This window comes from Dryobates pubescens, chromosome Z (assembly GCF_014839835.1).
Source record: "Dryobates pubescens isolate bDryPub1 chromosome Z, bDryPub1.pri, whole genome shotgun sequence".
Lineage (NCBI taxonomy): Eukaryota > Metazoa > Chordata > Aves > Piciformes > Picidae > Dryobates > Dryobates pubescens.
In genome coordinates, this window is record NC_071657.1 from 119591287 (window position 1) to 119615042 (window position 23756).

General features: G+C 47.4%; 1 protein-coding gene across 1 annotated transcript in view; it reads left to right on the plus strand.

Moving 5' to 3' along the window:
- Window positions 1–23756, plus strand: part of LOC104300065 (collagen alpha-1(VII) chain-like) — a 142318-nt gene that overhangs the window by 98884 nt on the left and 19678 nt on the right. The window contains exons 61-69 of the mRNA XM_054177846.1: window positions 863–898; window positions 3632–3667; window positions 7426–7482; window positions 7645–7716; window positions 11026–11097; window positions 11584–11619; window positions 21125–21205; window positions 22407–22460; window positions 23482–23535. Of these exons, the coding sequence (XP_054033821.1) occupies window positions 863–898; window positions 3632–3667; window positions 7426–7482; window positions 7645–7716; window positions 11026–11097; window positions 11584–11619; window positions 21125–21205; window positions 22407–22460; window positions 23482–23535 (498 nt within the window). The remainder of the gene's footprint in view (window positions 1–862; window positions 899–3631; window positions 3668–7425; window positions 7483–7644; window positions 7717–11025; window positions 11098–11583; window positions 11620–21124; window positions 21206–22406; window positions 22461–23481; window positions 23536–23756) is intronic.

Genomic DNA, 23756 nt, shown 5'->3' on the forward strand with positions numbered 1-23756 from the left:
TATTTTCATGAAGACCTTTTTATTTATTAGGCTGTTAGCTCTCATGGAGTTAATCTCTTTGGGCCTTTATGAAGTTCCTCAAAAGGCCAAGGATGGTTGCAGTACTAGGTGCCACCCTGGGATCAAATCATCTGAAGATGACCCTTATACCATGAGGGCTTGCAAGACGATGTGTCTCAGTGGTCAGAGCAGCAGTGCAAGGCACACAGAGATGGCAAAGGTCTTGTGCCCTTTGGGAAATGTCTGTGCTCCAACTCCTCCTTGTCCATCCTGTCCATGTCCACCCCTCTGATAAGCTGCCAGTTCTGCAGGTGGAAGGTGCCCACCACATATCCATGGGGCGTCACCAGTCCCCAGTGCTGGGGGTTACAACTGAGATGACCACCTGAGCTTGTCAGCTACCCAGATGTGGTTCCTACCCTAGGTCTGTCTCCAGGGACTCTGACCTATGCTGGGGCACAACTGGAGATCCCCATCATCTCCACCTAGCAGGAGCCCCCTGGGAGCAACCCTTCCCCTAAGTCCTCTGAGAAGGGGGGGACTGCTTCTCTTTAATGCTAAGGCTACAAAAATCACAGTCCATGGTTGGCAAAATGGGGGAGGTTGGCTAAATTAATACATCTGCTAAGAGATTCTGAGATTTGCCCAAGACCCAAAGCTGGGCAGAAGCTTAAAGCTAAATTTTCTTTCTGCAAATCTGTGATTCGCTTCTCAGGGGGAAGGAAAGAAAAGTAGAGGCTCTTCTGCTGTCCTACCAGCAGCTTCTCCATGGTGAAGCCCATCCTTGGAGGCAAATCTGCTCTTTGCTAACACCTTCTCCCTGCTAGTGTTTATCTTCACATCCTCTTTTATGTTCTTGCAGGGTCTCAAAGGCTTCCCAGGTGTGAAAGGAGAAAGAGTAAGCAACAATCTTCATATCTACCCTGTTCCTTGGAGGAAGTCACCATGATGGGGAGACTTTCTTTGCAGCAGTCCACTCTACTGATGCCCCTGTTAAAACAGTGGGGAAAATCCCAGCATCTTCTGGGGTGGATTAGAAAGGAGACATGAGTGGGAGCATGGAAGTCTGAAGTGGTATTATCCACGCTCTGTAATATCTAAGCTGAGATCTTTATGCATGCCAAGGCCTTTTTGGAAGGAAATTTTGGGAGTTTGGGCAGGAAGAGTCCCCTGGTATGCTCTGATTGATCCCTAAATGGGCAGGGTGAGGGGAAAAGGGAGCCTCATTTGCCTCAGTGAGCACAAATCCCCTTGGTCTGCCTCTGCTACATCGCATCTGCAGCCCTCGGGAAGTGTAGTACTGGAGGACTGGACTCCAAATGTGAGGGATGTGCAATGGGACACAGAGAGAGAGACCTGCACACAGCTCTGCCATCCAGAAGTTCAAGTGCAGTTTTAAAGTCTGTCTCTGTTCTCCTGTCCCCACCCAGTCCTTGCAGTCTGTTCCTTCTGCTGTCACCAAACCAGTCTGGAGCATCAGAGAAGTTCAAAAACATAGAACCATTTTGATTGGAAGAGACCTTTCAGATCATCAGGTCCAAACATTAATCCAACACTGCCAAATCCACCACTAAGCCATGTCCCGCAGCACCACATCTACACAGCTTTCAAGTCCCTCCAGGAATGGAGACTACCACTGCCCTGGGCAGCTTCTTCCAGTGCTTCCCTCTTGGGGAAGACATTTTCCTTCATGACCAGCCTAAACCTGGCACAACTTGAGGATGTTTCCTCTCACCCTATCACTTGTTCTTTGGGAGAAGAGACCAACTCCTGCCTGGCTCCAGCCTCCTTTCAGCTAGCTGGAGAGAGCCAAAAGGTCTCCCCTCAGCCTACTTTTCTCCAGGCTAAATGACCCCAGATGCCTCAGCCTCTCCTTACCAGACTTGTGCTCCAAACTCTTCACCAGCTTCATTGCCCTTCTCTGGATATGCTCCAGCACCTCAATATCCTTCTTGGAGTAAGAAGCCCAAAGCTGAATGCAGTACTCAAGGCGAGGCCTCACCACTTCCCAGTGGAGACAATCCCTACTCAAGTCCTGCCTGGCCACACTATTGCTGATCCAAACCAGGATTCTGTTGGCCTTCTTGGCCACCTGAGCATGCTGGTGGCTCTTCTTCTGGCTGTCAATCACGACATGCCATCAGGAATGAGTCCTACCCTTCAGCCTCATGTACCATGCCCATTATAAGAGCCTCCAGGACCAGCATCTATTTCACACACCTTTGCAGATTGCATCAGGCTGTAAGGGACCCTCAGAGATCATCTTGTCCAATCCCACTGCAGTCAGCAGGTACACCTCCAACTAGATCAGGCTGCCCAGGGCCACAGCATGTCTGATCTTGAATGTCTAAAGGGACAGGACCTCAACCACATCCCTGGGCAACCTATTCCAGTATTACATCACTGTCATTGTGAAGAACTTCCTCCTGATGCCCAACCTAAATCTACCCTGCTCCAGTTTCAAACCATTGCTCCTTGTCCTGTCACCACAAACCATTCTAAACAGTCCTTCCCCAGCCTTCCTGCAGGTCTTCTTCAGATACTGTAATGTAGATATAAGGTCTTTCCAGAGCCTTCTCTTCTCCATGCTGAACAGCCCCAACTCTACCAGCCTGTCTTTATAGGAGATGTTCCAGCCCCTTGATCATCTTTGTGGCCCTCCTCTGGACCCTCTCCAGCAGGTCTAGGTCCAGAGCTGCATGCAGTACTTCAGATGAGGTCTCATCAGAGGAAAGTAGAGTGGCAGGATCACCTCTTTCAACCTGCTGACCAGGGTGCTTTGGATGCAGCCCAGGATGCAGTTTGTCTTCTGGTCTTAAAGTGCCCATTGATGGCTCCTGTTCAGCTTCTCATGCACCAGCACCCCCAAGTCCTTTCCTTCAGGGCTGCTCTCAATTTAATCATCCCCCAGGCTGGAGTGATATTAAGGATTGCCCTGACCAAAGTGCAGGATCTTGGACTTTACCTTATTGAACCTCATGAGGTTCTCCTGAGCCCACCTCCAGCCTGCCCAGGTCCCTCCGGATGGATCCCATCCTTCAGTCTTATAAACCACATCACTCAGCTTGTTCTCATCTGCAGACTTGCTGAGGGAACACTCAACCCTGCTGTTTATATCATTGATGAAGGTATTGAACAGCACTGGTCCAAGTACAGGCCCCTGAGGGTCACCTATCTCCATCTGGACATGGAGCAGTCCAGTAAAGCATGCAAGCTCAGTAAAACATGACAGATTTAAGGCTGAAATTCAGAAAAACCTTTCTTCCATAGGATGCCATCCCACCCTAGATGCAGTGTAGGCACATCCCTGCAGCATGGAGATGCTACATCCCATTGGGAGGTCGAAATCCAGAAGTAGATCTATATCATGGATGTTCTGAGCACGGAGGCAGGCAAACCACTTCAGTCCTCTGGGTCTTTAGATTTTTTGGCAACACAATAAATTCTCATTGCACACAACCTCTTGTGGTAAGCTAATCATTTTGTAGAGTGCCCAGAGGAACTGACTTCCAGCTGTGATAGATCTCAGTGGCTTGGAGTTGTGAGTAGTGAAGTTCACCACTCACAAGACAGGAAGAGCAAGTTGAAAGGGAATAACTCACTGTGTGGTTTTTTTCCTTCTTGTGTTCAGGGCGATCGAGGACTTCTGGGACCCAAGGGAGAAAGAGTAAGGACATTCCAGATTGTGACACTTGGGATAGAATACTGCATTGCCAATCTCTTTTCAGTGGTGTGCACTAATAAGACAAGAAACAACAGGTTCAGACTTGAACATAGAAGGTTTCATCTCATTGTGAGGAGAAACTTCTTTACAGTGAGGGTGTCTAAGCACTGGAACAGGCTGCCCAGGGGGGTTGTGGAGTCTCCTTCTCTGGAGACTTTCAAAACCCACCTGGATGCATTCCTGTGCAGACTACCCTAAGTGATCCTGCTTTGGCAGGGGAGTTGGACTCGATCTCTTGAGGTCCCTTCCAACCTCTAATGTACTGTGATACTGTGGTAGATGGAGTGAAAGGGGTTTGAGATTTGATAGTTACCAGTGAGTAGCTGATCAGTTATTTAATGGAGTCAGGGATCTCACAGGGTAGAGGTAAAAATGTATTTTGCGTGATTTCAAATATCTGAGGACTTTGTAATGTTGCAATTCTCATATCAAGATGTGAGTGAGGGTAGCCCACCCAACCTGGAGCACTGAACAAGGTTCCCAGATGATGAGGTTCAAATGCCTTTCATTGAAGAGGACTTTAATTCCTGCCTCAATCCATGGTGTGGTGTGCAGGGCCATCTATGTGTCTGAATCAAGACCCCTTGCCAGTGAACTCTTCAAGATTTGAACCTCAGGGCCTAATGTGAGATTCTTTGTGTCCCTGCTCAGGCATCTGGCCCCCTCCAGGCTGAAGACATTTTTCTTTCTAATAGGGGTTTCTCTTGCTGCATCTTCATTGCATGTTGTCAAAAAGAGCCTGGACCCACCTTTTCTACATTGTCCACCTGTTTAGGTAGTGGAAGACAACATGTAAATGTGCCCTCATTCTCAGCAGACTCCATCACTTTCAGTCCACTTTGTCAGTGTCATCCTACAAAGATGCTGCAGAACCTGGAGCATCATTGTGAGGAGGAAAGGCTGCTCTCAGATCTTCTTGGGGCTGTTTAGCCTGCAGCAGAGCAGCCTGAGAGGGGACCTTCTCAGTGCTGATCAATAGATAAAGGATGGGGGACAAGAGGATGGGGACAGACTCTTTTAAGTGGTGCCCTGTGACAGGACAAGGAGCAACAGGCACAAACTGGAACCTAGGAGGTTCCATCTGAGTATGAGGAAAAAATTCTGTTTTGTGAGGGTGCTGGAGCAAGCTGCCCAGAGAGATTGTGGAATCTCCTCCTTTGGAGAGATTCCTAACCCACTTTGACATTGTGATCCTGGGCAAGATGCTCTGAGTGTCCCTGCTTTAGCAGGGGGGGTTGAACTGGATGATCTCCAGCTGTCCCTCCCAAACCCCACCATTCTGTAATCCCTGCACTGGACACACTGCTTCTTGTGGAGCTCTTGTGTGACAGCTTTGACGAGATCCTACAAAACAACAGCAACAAAGAAAACCATTTTGGCAACTATTTACTGGGGCACAAAAAATGCCTCCTGTGAATTAAGAGAGGAAGAAAATTTCCCCTGGTTTTTTGGTGTAATCAACTCACCTCACAGAAGACCCCAATCTTAAAAAACCTGAATGGGCTCATAGCAGATAATGTGAAAATAACTCCCTGAGCAGTTCTGGAAAACGCAGAGAAACTGCTGAACTTCTGCCCAGTGTTTTGTTAACTTTCTTCCCAGCTGAAAGGCCAGAAAATGAGTTTTAGAAAAACCTACAAGATGATTCTACCTTTGAGTCATCCAGTACTAAATGATTAAAGCTTATTTGGCTCCCAGGAAGCTACTTTCAAAGGAGACTCACTCCAGAGGCAGATCAATTCTTAATCTGCTTCGTGAAGAGGCCCCAAAATCACTTTCTAGGCTGAAGGAATGTGTAATGTGTTTTCCAAGGAATACCTTAATAAAACATTAGGTGGAATGTGAGATAAAATGGGGAAGGAGGGGGAGATAATTGGCTTGGGTTTGTTCCACATGATTGCAGCTTAACTTACTTTCTGATTCTCCCTTGACCAATACAGGAGAAACTGTGGGAATACCAGGGATTGTGCTGAGTGTTGGATGGAGCAGCAGGATCTTTATTGCCACTTCTGTTCCCAAAATTGATTGCACCCCATCCTGTTACAGACAGAATCACATCTTGGTAGGGGTTGGAAGGGACTTCTAGTGATTAGCTAGTCCAAAACCCTCTGCTAAAGCAGGGTCACTCACAGCAGCTTGCCCAGGATTGCAAGGTCCAGGCGGGTTTGGAATGTTTCCAGAGGAGACTGCACAGCCTCTCTGGAAAAGCTGTTCTAGGGCTCCAGCACCCTAAAGTCAAGAAATTTTCCCTCATGTTCAGCTGGAACCTCCTGGGTTCCAGTTTGTGCCCAGTGCCCCTTGTCCTGTAGTTGGGCACCACTGACAAGAGTCTGGCCCTATGCTCTTACCCCTCACCCTTTAGCTCTTGCTGAGCACTGATCAGATCCCCTTTCAGGCTGCTCTTCTCCAGGCTCAACAACCGCAGGGCTCTCAGCCTTTCCTCCTTGCAGAGATGCTTCAGTCCCCTCAGCATCTACATAACCTCTACTGGCCTCTCATCAGTTGTTCCCTGCCTCTCTTGAACTGGGGAGCCCTGAACTGGGCCTAGTATTCCAGATATAACCTCCGGGGCAGAGACACCCTAGAGCAGTGAAGCAGGAGGTTATAGTATGCTAGAACTTGACTGGACTCCCGTGGTGATGGTTGGATAACCCAAAAAGACTGTCCTGTTTTGGTGAGCACTGACTGAAGATTCCAACAAGTCCTCCCCTGAGCAGGGAATGTAAATAGAGTATTTTTCAAATGGACTACAGTTGCCCATTAGAAAGTGTCTTCCTCCCTCTGAGTTACCAACAGCATCACCATCCCCACTTTGGAGAGACAATCGTCGCTTTGCCAGAGCACAGCCATTCCTTGCATGGGAACAGCTTTGTCATAGCTTCTTTACTCCTTGAGGAGCAAAATGTCCCTTCTCAGCCACTGAGCTGATAAATATACTTGGCACTGATGTGTCCATAAGGTCACTTCACACCTGTAGCTACTGGTTCTCTTGGAATTAATGTTTGTATGTCTGACCCTCCAAAAACTACCACTGAGGGGTAACCCAAGTGCCACTCCCCTTCCTTAGCTCCAACTCTGTATCCATAAATCAGGACACCACAAGCAGACACGTTCAGCATCCTGCTTATGGCCCACTCCTTCCTGTGCCTGGGAAGAGTGATGGAGGAGTCAAGCCACCAGATGTGAACCTGTCCCACTGCTGCCAGCCTTGGATCAGGAAATGAACCTGGGGGTCATGCTATGCACAGCTCTATTTCCAGCCATGATACCTAGACTGAGATAATGCCAGTGAGGCCCAACATATCTTGGAGCCAGAGGCCACTGTCAAACCTCAGGACTTCTTATAGGTCATAGACTCATAGAATGGTTTGGGTTAGAAAGAACTGTAAAGATCTTTGAGTTATAACCCCATGGGAAGGTATACCTCCTACCAGACCAGGTTCCCCAAGCCATCATCTAACTGGGGTTTTGTGTATGTTCATCATCCAGCTTTTACCCAAGGACAACTAATCTCAACAAATGATGTTGTGCTGTGGAGCATGCATGCCTTCACCAGCATGTGGGCCACAGTTTGGGAAGTGCTTACCTTCATTGCAGGTGTGTGAATTTTGCCCATCATAGCAAGTGTGGTTCCATCCAGTGTGAACCATGAGTCCATGTGTCGCTAGATGTCTACATCTCTTTGTGTCTCCTTTCTCTAGGGTGAGCCAATGACTATTTTTGGACCCCAAGGTTATAAAGGCAGTAAAGGAGATCCTGTAAGTTTGGTTCTCAATGGCTTTTTAAGATGTCCCTTCCCCACTGCTGGCAGCGTCAGCACTGAGCCACAGCTTGCAATAAACACTGAGAACCAGTGACTGAAAGCTGGGTCCTTCCCAGGAGAGAGGCACAGTCCACTAATGTCTTGTCTTACCTTTCAGGGTGAACAGGGTCTGCCAGGTTTTGATGGAGACAAAGGGGAGAAGGGAGAGGATGGACCTATAGGAGAAAAGGTATGAACCTCCTGATGCAGCTGAGAGAGACAGCAACAGTTCACTGATAGCATGAGAAAGAGATTGGTATCTCTGCATCATTCCTTCCCGTGTGTCTGCTGGAAAACATAGTGCAAGGACACACTTGGCCACCTCTTTACACAAAAAGGCAGAGGAGGATGCTGGGCTGGGGCTTGGGAACAAGATAAATGTCTAGTTTATGGTAAATGGTGGCCAGTTGGATGTGGTGTTGGAACCAGTTCTCTTTAATATCTTTATGAATGATCTGAGTGATCAATGACTAAGTTGGATGGAAGTGGTGATCTTCTGGAGAGTCAGGAGGCTCTACAGAGGGATCTTGCCAGGATCAGTGGGTAGAGGCTAATAGGATGAGGCTCAACAAGGCTGTGTCCTGCACTTGAATCACAATGATCCCATGAACATTCCAGGCTTGGGGAAAAGTGGCTGGAAACTGCCTTGAGGAAAAGGACCTGGGGGTGTTGGTTGACAGTTGGATGAAGATGAGGCAACATGTGGCTAAGAAGGCCGATGGCATCATGGCTTGGATCAGCAATAGTCTGGTCAGCAGGTCCAAGACAGGGATTGTGCCCTTATACTGGGAAGTGGTAAGGCCACACCTCAAATCCTGGATTCAGTTTTGGGCTCCTCTTGTTTATCCTGGGGAAAAGGAGGCTGACCAACGATCTCCCGGCTCTCTACAGTTCCCTGAAAGCAGGTTACAGCCAGGTGGGTGTTGGTCTCTTTTTCCAAAGAACAAGCAATAGGATATAAGAAAATGGTCTCAGGTTGCACCAGGGAAGATTTAGCTTCCACATGAGGAGCAATTTCCTCCCCAGAAAAGGGCTGTCAAGTCCTGGACCAGGCTGCCTAGAGCAGTGCTGGGGTCCTCATCCCTGAAGGGACTGAAAAGCTGTGGAGATGTGGTGCTGAGGACCACTCTGGGGAAAGCAACTATTCAATTACTGCAATGCTGAGGAGTCCTGCATCTCCCTCACCCTCCAAGAGCTAGCCATGCTACTTCAAACCCTGCAGTCCTTGTTAAGGCTTGGTTGCTTCTTCTGTGCCTCACACAGGGATGTCTCTTCGGTGGTGGCAGTGAGTCTCCTGCTCCTCTGTCTTCCTTTGTTCTTTGAGAGGACCTTGTGGGTCTCGGGTTTCAGCCCATCACTGGTCCATGAGAGGAGACATGCAAACACTCCCACTCTCAGTCTGAGTCACAGATTAAATCTCCATGTACTAATCAGACCTATTTTCATAAGACATTAATGCTTTTTGCTCCACAAGTGTGACCCAGGATGTAGACTCTGGTGAATAAATAAAAGTATCTACAACAGCAGCATCCTGGTCTGAGCTAGACATCTAGCTCAGTTATTTCTGTAGTTCAGAATGGAAACTACCTGACCCAATGTGGACATCTTCCTTGTGAAGTAGCTGGCTGCAACTGACTGCACAGATTAGATCCCCCTATAAGGGAAACCCATGGAGAGGCTCCCATGGGTGGTACCACTCTTGAAGCCCTTACACGCAACACTACAGGCCTGGGGTGGTGTCTGGAAAGCTACCCAGCAGAAAAGGGCCTGGGGGATGTTGGTCAATAGCTGGCTGACTATGAGCCAGCAGTGTGCCCAGGTGGCCAAGAAGGCCAGCAGTATATTGGTTTTGATTAGGAATAGCGTGGCTAGCAGAAGGGAAGTGGTCATGGTACTACACTGGACACTGCTGAGGTCACACATCAAATCCTGCATTCAGTTTTGGGCCCCTCACTCCAAGAAGAACATTGAGGGGCTGGAGTGTGTCCAGAAAAGGGTGATGAAGCTGGTGAAGGGTCTGGAGAACAGGTTTGGTGAGGAGGGGCTGAGGGAACTGGGGGTGTTTAGCCTGGAGAAAAAGGAGGCTGAGGGAAGACCTTTTGGCTTTCTCCAGCTCCCTGAAAGGAGGTTAACAGGAGGTTGTAGTGAGGTGGGGTCAGCCTCTTCTCCCTAATATCAGGTATAGAATAAGAGGAAATGGCCTCAAATTGCACCAGAGGGGGTTTAGGTTGGGTATTAGGAAAAATTTCTTTCCTGAAACAGTGGCCAGGCATTGGAACAGGCTGCCCAGGGAGGTGGTAGAGTCACTGTCACTGGAGGTGTTCAAGAAATGTGTGGATATGGCACTTCAGGACATGGCTGTCTTAGTTTGATGGCTGGAGTCAATGATCTTAGAGGTCTTTCACAACCAAAACCATTCCATGATTCTGTATCTGTCAGACTGCTTTCTAATAAACAAATGATATATGAGTATCTCCTAAGGCAAGAACACCTCTTGGACCGACATCTGAGTGACTTTGGGTGGAGCTTCAGGGTAATATCTCTACCACCAATAAATCCATTGGTCTTACACTTGAGTTTATGCAAGAGGGCAGCTCACCTAGTGGCTTTGAAGCCCTTTTCTGCAGTGTTGGGTTTTGGTTTTTTCTGAGTCTCCATTGTCGGGCACCAACTCAGGATTTCTCACTGCGGTTTCTGCCAAGCCATTGTGCGGTTGACAGACTTCTTCCCTATCACTAGTTACTTTTTGTCATCCTCTCTGCCATCTTGTGGTGGTGAGAGAAAGTTCAGTTCTCCCTCCCACACACAACGAAACCACGGCTAACTCAGTCAGAGAAGCAGAAATGAATATGAGCTATATTTACAAGCAGGGTGAAATGCAGATTATGATATAAGGAAATATACAGCAAAGAACGTAATACAGGACACCTTTCCCTCCTCCAAGAAGAGGGGTCCCCCCCCCCAGCTGTACCTCCCTTCTCCCCCTACCTCCCTTTTTTCCCCAAAAAGGGTTAGAGAGAGAAAAGGTAAGTTGTTTGGGCGGTGTTGGATTGGTTGATGGGTTGGACGTGATGATCTTGAAGGTCTCTTCCAACCTGGTTTATTCTATGTATTCTATGTAATTATTAAGGAGGAAATTCTGTTAGCTCAGAGCGTGTGCAAGAATTAGTTTCTTACCTGGTTAGCTCAGTTAATTCAAGGTCAACTCCGTCCACCACAGCTGTTGCTCAGAGAGACTGAAACAGACAGACTGACCTGACTGAGATTCAAACTGAACTAAAGCTAAACATTTAAAGTTGCATTCTACCAATCTACCAATTAAATTCGTTTAGAATATCATGTTTTCATTTTGATACCAAAACATTCCGCCAGCATGTTCCAGTAACTGTCCCTTTCTTAAAGGCACAGCCTAAAACAGTCACACATCTCCACAGGTTCTTCTACTGGGAGGAGTGGTAGGTACTCAAAGTATATTTAACAAGGGGTTTTTGAATTTTAGGGAGCCAAAGGTGAAACTGGTTCCAAGGGAGTGATGGGGCTTTTTGGAACAAGAGGACCCGTGGGACAGAAGGTGAGTAGGGCAACCACCTGTGTTAAGGTGTCCCCCTGTAAGAACTGATGTGTGAAGCCCCATCCTGCATTCCCTCACCAAAGTTGCTGATGAAAATGTTATAGGGCTACCAGAGAGCAGAAGCAGCTGCACTTTTCCAGGAGAGCCCTAAAGATTTTCCCATTTTCTGAGGCAGCAGAGAGCTCTGCCACCTTTCCTGGGTTAAAACAGCCAATAATGACTCATTTTAATGTTGGTAGTCTAGTGTGAGGTGTGAACCACTCTCTAAGATCCAGTTACAATCAGTGGAGATGCAGGGCTCCATTCAATTGCCCAGTTGAGATGTTTGAGATATTCTACTTCCCCAGTCGAGCTGCTTCTGCAGAAGGGACCCCAAAACTCCCCTTATTTCCTCTTCTTCATCTGTAGTTATATCCTACACCAATCCCCATTTTCAGAGGGAATGCAGCTCTTCACCATGGTAACTCATCACTGCTTTCCTTGCAGGGGGACCCAGGAGAACCAGGTTTGCCAGGCTCTGCTGTGAGTTGGAACATGTTTCTCTGCCTTTCAAAACAATGGTATCCTGGCCTGTATGAGGAATAGTGGGGCCAGCAGGAGCAGGGAAGTCATTCTGCCCCTGTACTCAGCACTGGTTAGGCCACACCTTGAGTCCTGTGTCCTGTTCTGGGCCCCTCAGGTTAGGAAAGATGTTGACTTGCTGGAGCGTGTCCAGAGAAGGGCAACAAAGCTGGGGAGGGGTTTGGAGCACAGCCCTATGAGGAGAGGCTGAGGGAGCTGGGGTTGCTTAGCCTGGAGAAGAGGAGACTCCGGGGAGACCTTATTGCTGTCTACAACTACCTGAAGGGAAGTTGTAGCCAGGTGGGGGTTGGTCTCTTCTCCCAAGCAACCAGCACCAGAACAAGAGGACACAGTCTCAAGCAGCAGCAGGGGAGGTTTAGGCTGGAGGTTAGGAAGAAGTTCTTCACAGAAAGAGTGATTGGCCATTGGAATGGGCTGCCCAGGGAAGTGGTGGAGTCACCATCACTGGAGGTGTTTAGGAAGAGACTTGATGGGGTGTTTGGTGCCATGGTTTAGTTGATAAGATGGTGTTGGATGATAGGTTGGACTCAGTGATCTCAAAGGTCTCTTCCAACCTGGTTAATTCTATTGTATTCTGTCAAGTTCTGGAGACCTCTGCACAGGAGGGTTTAAACTAAAAGAGAGAGATTTAGACTATATATAAGGTAGACATTTCTTATGCTGAGGGTGGTGAAACCCTGGCCCAGGTTGCTCACCAGGTTGCCAGGTGGTAGATGTCCCCAACCCTGGACTAATCCCAGGTCAGGTTGTTCAGGCCTTTGAGCAGCCTGCTCTAGTTGCAGATGTCCCTGCTCACTGCAGGAGAGTTGGACTAGGTGACCTTCAAAGGCTCCTTCCAAACCCCTCTATGGCTCTCTGAATAGATGATGTTCCATGTTGAGATGGCTTAAGAATTGTGACTGTAGGTTGCATATCCCATGGGAAATGGATATGTCCTTAAGGGACTGGACTCCAAGTGGCTATTCTCAGAGCTCAGTGGGTACACGTTGCTGAGCAGAAGGAAAACAGTTGTGCTGAAGGATCTGGATAATCTTGGAGTTCACTTTTTTTCCTGACAAGCTGGGAGGGGGAAAGAGAAGAGCCCTTTTTCTTTGCAGAAGTGTTTACATGTCTTTGAAACTTCACCAATTCACTTGGGAGAAACCACAAGTGAAAAATGGTCTCCAGGGTCATCCAACATGGAAATAGTCCTCTTTGATTTATTTTCCTCTGGGAAAGGAAGGTATGTGAGGGGGAGGGAACACCAAAAGGGGACTGGGGCTTTTTTCTCAGGTCATGGAAATATGAACATGGAAATATTGCACCCTAATTGTTTTATTGCAACAAGAAATATTGATATTTTATTTTAACCTATTCCCTAATTATGCCTCTATGTGCATAAGTGGGGGACTCTCAGCAGCTCTCTGTTGCTGTGAAGGCTCCACAGCCCTTCAGAGCTGCCCACTGTTTAAAGGTCATGGCTTGGTAACTATTTACAAGCCCATTATCCAGACTGGTAATTGCTCACTGAGAAGGTGACCCTCATTCAATTAATTATTTCAACCCCTGCTTGGTTGTAAAACAACCTTCTGAGCACTTTGTCAACATGCTGTAAGATCTCATCATCTGGGATCACCACACCTTGGCACTGGATCATAGGAATGTTAACTATTGCTTTGTAGTGAAGATCTGAATCTGTAGGTGACAACCAGCACTAGTGCAGGACTGAAGACTTGTTGAGGCCACACCTCAAATACTGGGTTCAGTTTTGGGTCCCTCACACCAAGAAGGACATTGAGTTGCTGGAGAGTGTCCAGAAAAGGGCAACAAAGCTGCTGAAGGATCTAGAGCACAAGTCTTGTGAGAAGCAGATAAGGGACCTGGAGTTGTTTAGCCTGGAGAAAAGGAGGCTGAGGGGAGACCTTCTCACCCTGTAAACCTACCTGAAAGGAGGTTAAAGTAAGGTGGGGGTTGGTCTTCTCTCCTAGGGAACAAGCAATAGGACAAGAGAAAATTGCCTCTAGTTGTGCTGAGGGAGATTTAGGACATGAACAGTTTCTCCATGGAAAAGTTTGTCAAGGCCTGGAAGAGGCTGTCCAGGCCAGTGGTGGAGTCCCCTGTAGAGATTTAAAAGCTGTGTAGAGGTGGTGCTGAGGGACATGCTTTAGTGGTGACCTGTCAGTGGTTAATAGACTCAATGACTTCCAACCTAAACAAATCTATGATTCTATGTTGAGGCTGCTGAGTGCAAAGGAAGAACAGCGGACTCCACCATCCTGGCCAGCAACCATCCATCCAGTCATGGTTGAATCATGTGCTGTTTTCTACTAGCACCCACAAGCATCAGCACCTAAACCAATGAACCACCAGAAAGTGGTATCTCGTCAACCAATCTTGGAGGAAAGCTAAGTCATCTTTCTCTTGGAAATACATCAGGATTCTGCTGGTTCAAGTTAATGTTATCTGAGCTGTGCTCAGAGCTAGAGTGAGATAATAGAACTTGATTTTGGGCACTCATTGAATTTCTAAAATTGCAAGAGTCAGATGAGAGCTGTGCCCTTGTGGGAAGAGCTGTGATGTACTGTAGCCTGTATGAAATTCATCTGATCTTAGGTTAGATGTTTGCCATGTTCCCTTTCACGTCAGAGCAAGCCAGGCTCAGACTTGGTTTATTGGCAGCTGTAGGGTACTTTTAGATCACAACTCACATCATCTGTTTCAGACATATTAGGATGCAACAACCTGATGTGATTTTGCTTCACAAACCCAGATCTCGCTTTATCTTCCAAGTGCTCACAGATACTTTGATATTCTGTTGTCTCATATATCATCCCTAAGTCGTCCTCTCCCCTGTTCTTGAAGACAGACACTACTTGGCCCAGTTTACCTCTACCAACTCTGTCCTGTGCAACTTCTTAAAGGTAACAGTTGTCATTTTCCTTCAGCTCCCTCTTAATTCCATCTGTCATAATCCACAAATTGCCACCAACTCATTGCAAACATTCTGATGGCCCCTTTTCTGTCCTTCTGAATTCACTCTGAGTAATTTAAGCACCTCATGGAAAGTCTCACCCATGTGCTCTTTTGATTTGCTGCTCTACAGGAATGCCTAACCAAGCTGAGGACGTTTGTGTCAACACCCAGAGAATTTCAATGGATTTGGTTCACTTTACAACTAGACCTCAGGGCAAATAGGTGCATTCTTGATGTTCAAGATACCACCTTTTCCTGAGCAATGAGCTCTTTAAAGTTGATACTCCTGCATGCTTCACCATTCTATATTATATTTCAGATTGTATTATGACTATTGAGTCATCATCTTGATCAGATATGGAAGCTTCCATTTCCTCACCCATCTCCATTCTACTTTGCAGGCTTCTTCACTAGGTGTACAAGTTGGAGCTCAGAGATGTTGTTCACCTCATTTTGTGAGCTGAGCACTATATTTGGTCAGCAGCCTGTGGATCCTTGCCCTATAACCAAGGAAGCCAGAGTCTGTGTGATAAAACCTGCGCTGCCCAGGGAGGTGGTGGAGTCACCATCACTGGTGGTGTTTAAGAGGAGACTGGATGAGGCACTTGGTGCCATGGTTTAGTTGATAAGATGGTGTTGGGTGATAGGTTGGACTTGATGATCTCGAAGGTCTTTTCCAACCTTGTCTGGTCCATTCCATTCCATTCCATTCCATTCCATTCCATTCCATTCCATTCCATTCCATTCCATTCCATTCCATTCCATTCCATTCCATTCCATTCCATTCATCCACACAGCTACATACTTATTCCAAAGGTGTCCTGCTTCAACTTACCTGGAGGGTGGGAGACCTACCAGCTCCCTGGACCTTCTGCTTTCGCTCTCATAATGATTTCAGATGTGCTCCATTCTTCGCCGCTGGGCTGGGTTATGCATCCTTTGTTGTGCATTCCTCATCTGCCAAAGCCAGTGATGGAACAAAGCCACCAGCATGTGAGTGAGGGGAAGAAATCCAGGATTTTTAGTCCACATTGACCATTGAGAGTGTGAGTGAAAGAGCATGTCCTCAGAGTAGGCATGAGGATGGTTATAAGCAGGACTTTTACTTTACCATAGATAGGAAAACTATAGGACATCTTCACATAGATGTGGTGGGTAGACAACCCTAAAGAGGTATCAACAAGTCCTACCTCCCTCCATTGGCTGCATGGAGACTTAGGAGAACCCACATGGTATCCCAGTTCTCCTGCCTGCTGAGGTATGAGCCATTTCAAGCCAAAGGAGAGGAAGGGTAGTGTGTGGATTCTGACAAGCCACTCAAAGTAGAAAAAGTCAGCTCCCAAGAAGTTCTTGCCCTGGGACGGTGTCTTGAGTACTTCTGATGAGTCAAGGGAAGTTAGTCAGCCAGATCTTGTGGCAGGGTGTGGAAATCTCTGTTTAGGGTATCTCAGAGATTTTGCAGCAAGGCATCAGGCTGACCCATCTTCGAGATGTAGTGCCTGAGAAGGAGTGCCTATTATGACTGTGAGGACTAGGGGCAGTTCCCACACCTAGAAAGGGTTTTTGGGGCAGGATGCTCAGGATTGCAGCAAATAATTGTGGGTAGAACAGTCTAGACAAAAGGCACAGCAGGGAAGGGACAGAAACATAGATGAAACTCTGAGGTTGAGACTTCCAGCTATTTAATATGCATCATCCCATCAAATATTGAACGCTGAGGCCCAGGAGGTGGGAAACCTTTTACCAGCCTACACCATAGTTTGGAAATACATTAGCATAGGGTCTAGAGAACAAGCCCTGTGAGGAGCAGCTGAAGACCTGGGGCTGTTGAGCCTGAAGAAAAGGAGGCTCCAGGGAGACCTTTTTGCTTTCTAAAACTACGTGAAAGAAGTCTGGAGTGAGGTGGGGGTTGGTCTCTTCTCCCTAGTAACAAATGGCAGGACAAGTGGAAACAACTTCAAGCTGTAGCAAGGAAAGTGTAGGTTGGACAGTCAGGAAAATGTCTTCCCTGAAAAGGGTTGTCAAGCACAGGAACAGGCTGCTCAGGGCTGAGATTTAAAAGCCATGCAGATGTGGTGCTGAGGGACCTGGTTTAGTGGTGACCTGTCAATGCTGGGTTAATGGTTGGTCTTGGTGATCTTAAAGGTCTCTTCCAACCTAAACAATTATGTGATTCTATGATTCAAACAGATTAGTCCTCTTGGGGCATGCTGTTGGGCCAGTGCCTCTCCTGATGGGTTTCTCACTTCCCCAGAGTGACCCAGCTAATCCTCCAGCTCATTCATCTGAGTGGAAATGATGAGCCTGGAGACAAGGCAGGCTCCTCCCTGGCTCCAGCCCAAATCTTCGCAGGAATTTGCGTCTGGAAGCAGAGATCCTTGGCTCCTCAAAGACATCTTTGCGTCACTCAGGACTTATGACTAAGCCTTTGCGTTACAGTGCCTTCGTGGTACCTGGTGTCTTTGCAGTTAAATGAAGCCTGTTCCAGCAACACTTTAATAACAGAACCAAAGAGCAAGAGCCATTTCCAGTAGTCCACCAGTAATTACCTTTAAACGTCCATTTCACTAGCTTTTATTGCCCAGCCTTTATTTGCCTGGCAGAACACGCAAGGTAGCACAGAAGGAACAAATTTCCCTTCAGCTTCTTTCCCTCACCTTGTGCTCAAAAGTGTTCCTCATCCTCGCTTTGTTGCGTTCTTTGTTTCCTCCTCTTCCATCTTCTTTTTGTCCTGGGTGCAGATGACCTCTGAAAAGCATCACTTCTCTGACCCACTTCACCCTGAGCTGAAGCAGGGACAGACCTGCTGTCATTTCCAAGCCTCATTACTATCCTTCTAGTACATAAGGCAAAGTTTCTTCAGCCCACAATAAGGAGACCGTGGAGGTGTTAAACAAAATGTGTGGACACAGCACTTTGGGACATGGCTCAGTTGTACTTCAGGACATAATTTAATGGCCATGGTGGGGTTAGGTTGATGGTTTGACTCAATGATCTTAGAGGTATTTTCCAACCAAAACAATTCTACTATTCTATATTGAATAGGAGTCCACCTGTAGTGAGACAAGACCCAGAAGAAAAACTTGCTTGTGTTTGCTGGACCAAGTAGGCATGGCTTAGACCCATCTGTCTTGCAGCTACCAGTACGTACCGTGACCAGGCAAGAAGCCTCTCACAACATCAGGCAGAGAGAAGAGATGAGCGTTGGACAAGGGGCAGGAAGTGAAGCACAGGAAAACGAGTAAAGGTTTCTCCTTGACAACTAAAAGCAGTGCTGGGTCCAGCTCTGTAGCCTTCAGCATGGCAGAGCCATGGACTTGTTGGAGAAAAGCCAGAGGAGGCCACCAAAATGGTGGTATGGCTGGAACCCCTCTACTGCAAGGCCAGGTTGAGAGACATGAGGTGGTTCAGTCTGGAGAGGAGAAGGGTCCAGGGAGACTTACTGAGGCCTTTCACTACTTAAAGGTGCCGATAAGAAAGCTGGAGACAGACTTTTGAGCAGGATCTGTTGTGACAGGACAAGGGGTGATGGTTTGAAGCTGAAAGAGGGGGATTTAGACTAGAGAGAAGGAAGCAAAATATTATGCTGAAGGCTTGACAGACTGGTTCAGGTTCCCGACAGAGGTGGTAGATGCCCCATCCCTGGGACCATTCCAGGTCAGGTTGTTTGAGGCTTTGAGCAACCTGCTCTAGTAGCAGGCGTCCCTGCTGTATGCAGGGGTGTTTGACTAGATGACCTTGAAAAGTTCCTTCCAACCCAATGTATTCTGTGATTCTATGATCCTTGAAATCTCTAACTACTGTCAGGTTCCCTCAGGATCAGGCAGTGCTTAGCTTTTTATCTGATCCCCTTAGACACAGGTCTGTAAATAAATCTCTGGGCAGGTGGATCTATTCCCAGTTCAAAGCCATCTCAAAACAACCAGGCACTTGATGCCTGGGCTTGTGAGATTTAAGCATCAAGCCAAGAGGTTTATTGCTCTCTAGGCAAGCAATCTGTCCTAGCAAACAGCAAACTAGTGAGTGTGGAGTTTCATGGTCCATTTACTCCCTCAGATGGAACTTTCTATTGATCATGTCACCAAACAGTTGCTAGTAAATAAAGAGCTTAAATGAGATGTTTGTGTCTGCAGCATAGGCAATGCTGGAAGGTGAACTTTGCCATGGAGGAGCACCTGGTTGACTCTCAAAGACTCTTCTTACTCTGAGATGTAAAATGTGCTGAGGCTTGGGGAGGGGGTTGAAGAAGCAATGTGTTCCCCTGAGGAGGAGTTGAATTTTTGTATTTAGGATGCTAGCTTATTGCCATGACAAATAATTTGCTACATGACTACTCTGCCCTTGTGAGACCCACACCCGGAGTACCGTGTCCAGCTCTGAAGCCCCCAACACCTGAAGGACATGGATCTGTTGGAGAGGGTCCAGAGGAGGCCACAAAGATGATCAGGGAGCTGGAGCACTGCTCCTGTGAGGACAGGATGAGGGATTTGGGTCTGTTCAAGAAGACCTTGCAGTGGCTTTCCAGTACCCAAAGGGTGCTACAAGAAAGCTGAAGAGGGACTTTTTACATGGGCTTCTAGTGGTAAGTTAAGGAGCAATGGTTTGAGGCTAGAGTAAGGTAGATTTAGATGGGATGTTAGGAAGAAGTTCCTTACTGTGAGGGTGGTGAGACACTGGATCAGGTTGCCCAGAAAAGCTATGGGCTCCTCACCCCTGGAAGTGTTTAAGACCAGACCGGCTTTAAGGGACCTGGTGTAGTGGGAGGTGTCCCTGCCCATGGCAGCAGAAGGTGGAACTAGGTGATCTCTAGGTGATCTCCATTTCACCTCAAGCCATTTCATGATTATGATTTTTATGACCATGTTAGAAGTGTCCATTCATCACTAAGAGGAGGAGAAATTGGAGAGGTGATGAGTCTGCTTGGCCTACAAATCCGGTGGCTGTTTTTTTAATTCTTCTTTTTAGTTTAATAAAGGTGTCTCCTTTCAGCATCCTACTGCAAATTAATTCCAAGGAGAGCATGCTGCTTGTTCATCTTCTGCTCTGCTTCAACAGCAAATTGATTCTCATCTGAGTGAGCTCAGCCCTATGACATCAGTGTCTCATGTGGAGATAAATCCAAGTTTACCTCATGTCCAGGTTCTGAAAACTGCCACCAAAACTGGACAGAATGGATGAGTAGACTGTGGCAGCCCTGGGGGAAAAGAAAAAATATTGGGCATTTCGAATAGCTTTAATTTGCTCCAGAAGAGTAGGAGACCCCATGCAAAGAGACCCCAGTTCTGGCAGTGGTTTCGATGTTCCATGCAAAGTGTCTCCACTGAGAACCTCCAAAGTGTGGCAAAAAGATGCCTCAGAGGAGAACCTCTGTCCAGCATTGCCCACAAGTCTGAGCTGGGTGAGGATGTCTCTGTTGGCTTTTAACTCCTTAGATGGGAGATCCTGTCTGAACTGCAGCTATGAGAAATCCCATGCATGGATGCTGGCAGTGTGTGTCCAGATGGCCACCAGCATTCTGGCTTAGATCAGAAACAATGTGGCAAGCAGGACCAGGGCACGGGATTGTCCCCTGTGCTGGGCACTGGTGAGGCTACATCTCAAATACTAGGTTCAGTTTTGGGCCCCTTACTCCAAGAACATTGAGGTGATGGAGCATGTCCAGAGAAGAGCAATGAAGCTGGTGAAGGACCTGGAGCACCAGTCTGGTGAGAAGCAGCTGAGGGAACAGGAATTGTTTAGCCTGGAGAAAAGGAGGCTGAGAGGAAACCTTATGGCTCTCTACAACTCCCCAAAAGGAGTCTGGAGCCAGGTAGGGGTTGGTTTCTTCTCCCAAAGAACAAGTGATGGGACAAGAGGAAATGGCCTCAAGTTGTGCTAGGGGAGATTCAGGTTGGACGTGAGGAACAATTTCTTGTCCAAAAGAGTTGTCAAGCCCTGGAACAGGCTGCCCAGGACAGTGGAGTCCCAATCCCTAGAGAGATTTAAGAGCCCTGTAGATGTGGTGGTGAGGGACATGGTTTTGTGGTGACCTGGCTGTGCTGCATTAATTTTTGGACTTGATGACCTTATAGGTCTCTTCTAAGGAAAATGATTCCATGATTCTTCTCATGCACCAAACCGAAGTTCACCACCCAGAGCTGCTTTCCAGCCCTTTGACTGGGTCTGAAGCCGCAGACCCAGTGACCAGCACTGTGCCCATCTCTAAGTCACTCACAGTATGATGTTGCTTAATGTTTTTGCTCCTACTCTCAACCACAGCTGTTATCACCTACATTGTCTTGGCCTAAGACCTAGGTGCCACACACCTCTTTTTTTCTGGGTGCTAAATCCCAGCCTCAGGTCTTGGTGCTACACCTAGGATAGCTTCTGACTTCTAGCTGTAGGACTATGCAACTTGGGCTCTTACTTTTGAGTTTCCATCCTGCTGACTGTCCTCAGCTCTCTTGCCTCCAAGACCTGACAAAGAAATTAATTTTTGTCCTCCTTCTGGCAGGGTGCAGCAGGTCTCAATGGAAAAGATGGAAGCAAGGGGGTCAAGGGTGACAGAGGTCTTCAAGGGCAGAAGGGGAAGCCGGTGAGTAGCAGGGAAGGATATGGTTTATCTGGCAGGTGGGAACTCTGTGCCTTTCTTCACCCCAGATTCATTTCTCCTTCAACACCTACTTGCCTCATTACTGGAGTCAGGTCTTTGCTCAGGGTGAGTCTTTCCAAAAGAGAACTGAAAACTCTCCTTAAACCTCCTAAGAAGTCTCTAGTGGCTTCATTTTCAGAAGGAACCATTCTCTGTATGCCAGCAGAGAATCTGTCTGAGTCTCTAGCTGTGGACTTCTAAGCTTTCCCATGTTTTCCAGCATGTGTTTTCCTTTGTTACTTACCAAGGCCCAGATTTTGAGTTCCTTCATGTACTAAGTCCAGTGCTTCTCAATGCTGACCTGTCTGATGGAGAGAGAAGGAAAAAACCAATCATTTACTGAAGCCCTTATGGACTTGACCTTCCTGGGATGAGCTGGTTCTCTGTCATGGCAGGATGGTCCCCATGCCTTCAAACAAGTTCCTGCACATGGATGGGACTTTGACTCCTTATTCATGAAAACACTTCTTCAAAGCGATGTTTGGTGGGAACTCTGCTTTCTAGCAACAAGCTGAAATCTGCTGCTGTTTTTTCCCTTTTAATTTCCTATGGGAGAAAAAACAAACAGTGGAAAAATCTGGGGAGAGAGCAAGAAAGGAAGCTCTCAGTGCAATTAAAGAACATCCTCTAGATTGTGTAGGTAGTGCCTGAAGGATCTAGACTCAATTTTCCACAGCAGTGACCAACAAAAAAGAGCTGAGAGAGACTATCTAACATTTCCACAGACTGTTGTCACCCCATTGGCTCCTAAAGCTCAGTAGCATTCATTCCAACACACAGGGCCTCAAGGGTCACTTTCCAAACATTGTCCAGCATAAGCTGCAGACTCTCTGGCATCTCATCATGGCATTTTCGTCCCACTCACTAGCAGCTCTGTCACAGTCAGCTTCTGCAAAGTCATTTCCTGTCCCAGCCCAGAGCTGGCTGCATTTCTGACAAGGTGACCATGATGGCTCACCAGTTTGACTCAATGATCTTAAAGGTCTTTTTCCAACCTAAAGGATTCTATGATGTGCACATTTTCAAGGAGTCTTTGGTGGTTAAAAGCACAACAGAAATGCAAGGTGATGCTATTCAGAAGGGCTGCATTCTTCACCTGTCAGGCCATGCATGACATGTTTTGTCTTTTTGTTTTTTAATGTAGGGACAAAAGGGTGACCTTGGGACCACTGGTGATATTGGGCAGAAAGGAGCAAAGGTAAGAGATGGGAGAGATCCTGGGAATTCTTCATCACTGCAGATACTCAAAAGCTGTCTGAACACGGTCACAGTCAACTAGCTTTAGATGGTCCTCCTTGGCCAGTGGACTTGGACATGATGTGCTCCAGAGTACCTTTTCAAAATCAACCACTCCAGGATTTTGTGAAATAGAAATATAGAATCACAGAATGGATTGAGTTGGAAGGGGCCTTTCAAGGTCATCTAGTCCAAACCCCTGCACTCAGCAGGGACATCTGCAACTAGGGCAGGTTGCTCAGAGCCCCAGACAACCTGACCTGGAATGGTTCCAGGGATGTGACATCTACCACCTCTCTGGGCAACCTGGGACAGGGTCTCACCACTCTCAGCATAAAAATATCTTCTTTCTCTTCACTCTAAATCCTACTCTTTTAGTTCAAAACCATCACTCCTTCTCTTGTCACAACAGGCCCTGATAAAAAGTCTGACACCATCAGCTCCCTTTAAGCACTGAAAGGCCAAAAGACCACCAAAAAAGGTCTCCCTTGAGCCTTCTCATCTCCAGGCTGAGCAACTCCAACTCCCTCAGCCTGGCTTCCTCTGGCCCTACTCCAACAGGTCTATGTGCTGAGGATTCCAGAGCTGACCCCAGCACTGCAGGTGGGGTCTCAGCAGAGCACAGCAGAGGGGCAGAATCCCCTCCCTCCACCTACTACCCACACTTATGGGGATCAGCCCAGGATAGATTAGCTCTGGGCTGTCAGCACATGGTGCTGGCTCATGTCCAGCTTTTCACCCATCAGCACCCCTAAGTCCTTGTCCACAGAGCTGCTCTCAATCCCTCAAGCCTTTCAATCTCAAATGAATGTTGGGACAAAGTGAGAAGAAAGCTCAGGCTCCATGAGGCCAATGAGGAAGGACAGGGCAATCAAGGGGAAAGTTTGCAGCACTACATTGGTGTCAAACCTATGCACATGAAGAGTTCCTTTTCCCTGCCTTTGCCTTGATTTAACCTCATCTATCATCTGCTCCATCCTCAGGGCTTACGAGGGCTGCCAGGACACGTTGGCACATCTGGAGCCAAAGGCATCAAGGTGAGCTGAGACCAGTTTTCCATCCTGCTCTAGCCACCCCCTTTCCAGTCCTGCTTCCCTCTCATCCCCACCATAGCATCATGCATGAAGAAGCCAGCCTAACTCTGTCAGGAGAAGTCCCTTCTGGTAATGTGAGGCTAGAGGCTGCAATAGAGGGAGGTGTGGCCATCCAGAGTGGTAGCCATGGACAAGATGGTTTTAAAGCTTGCAGGAAACTTGCA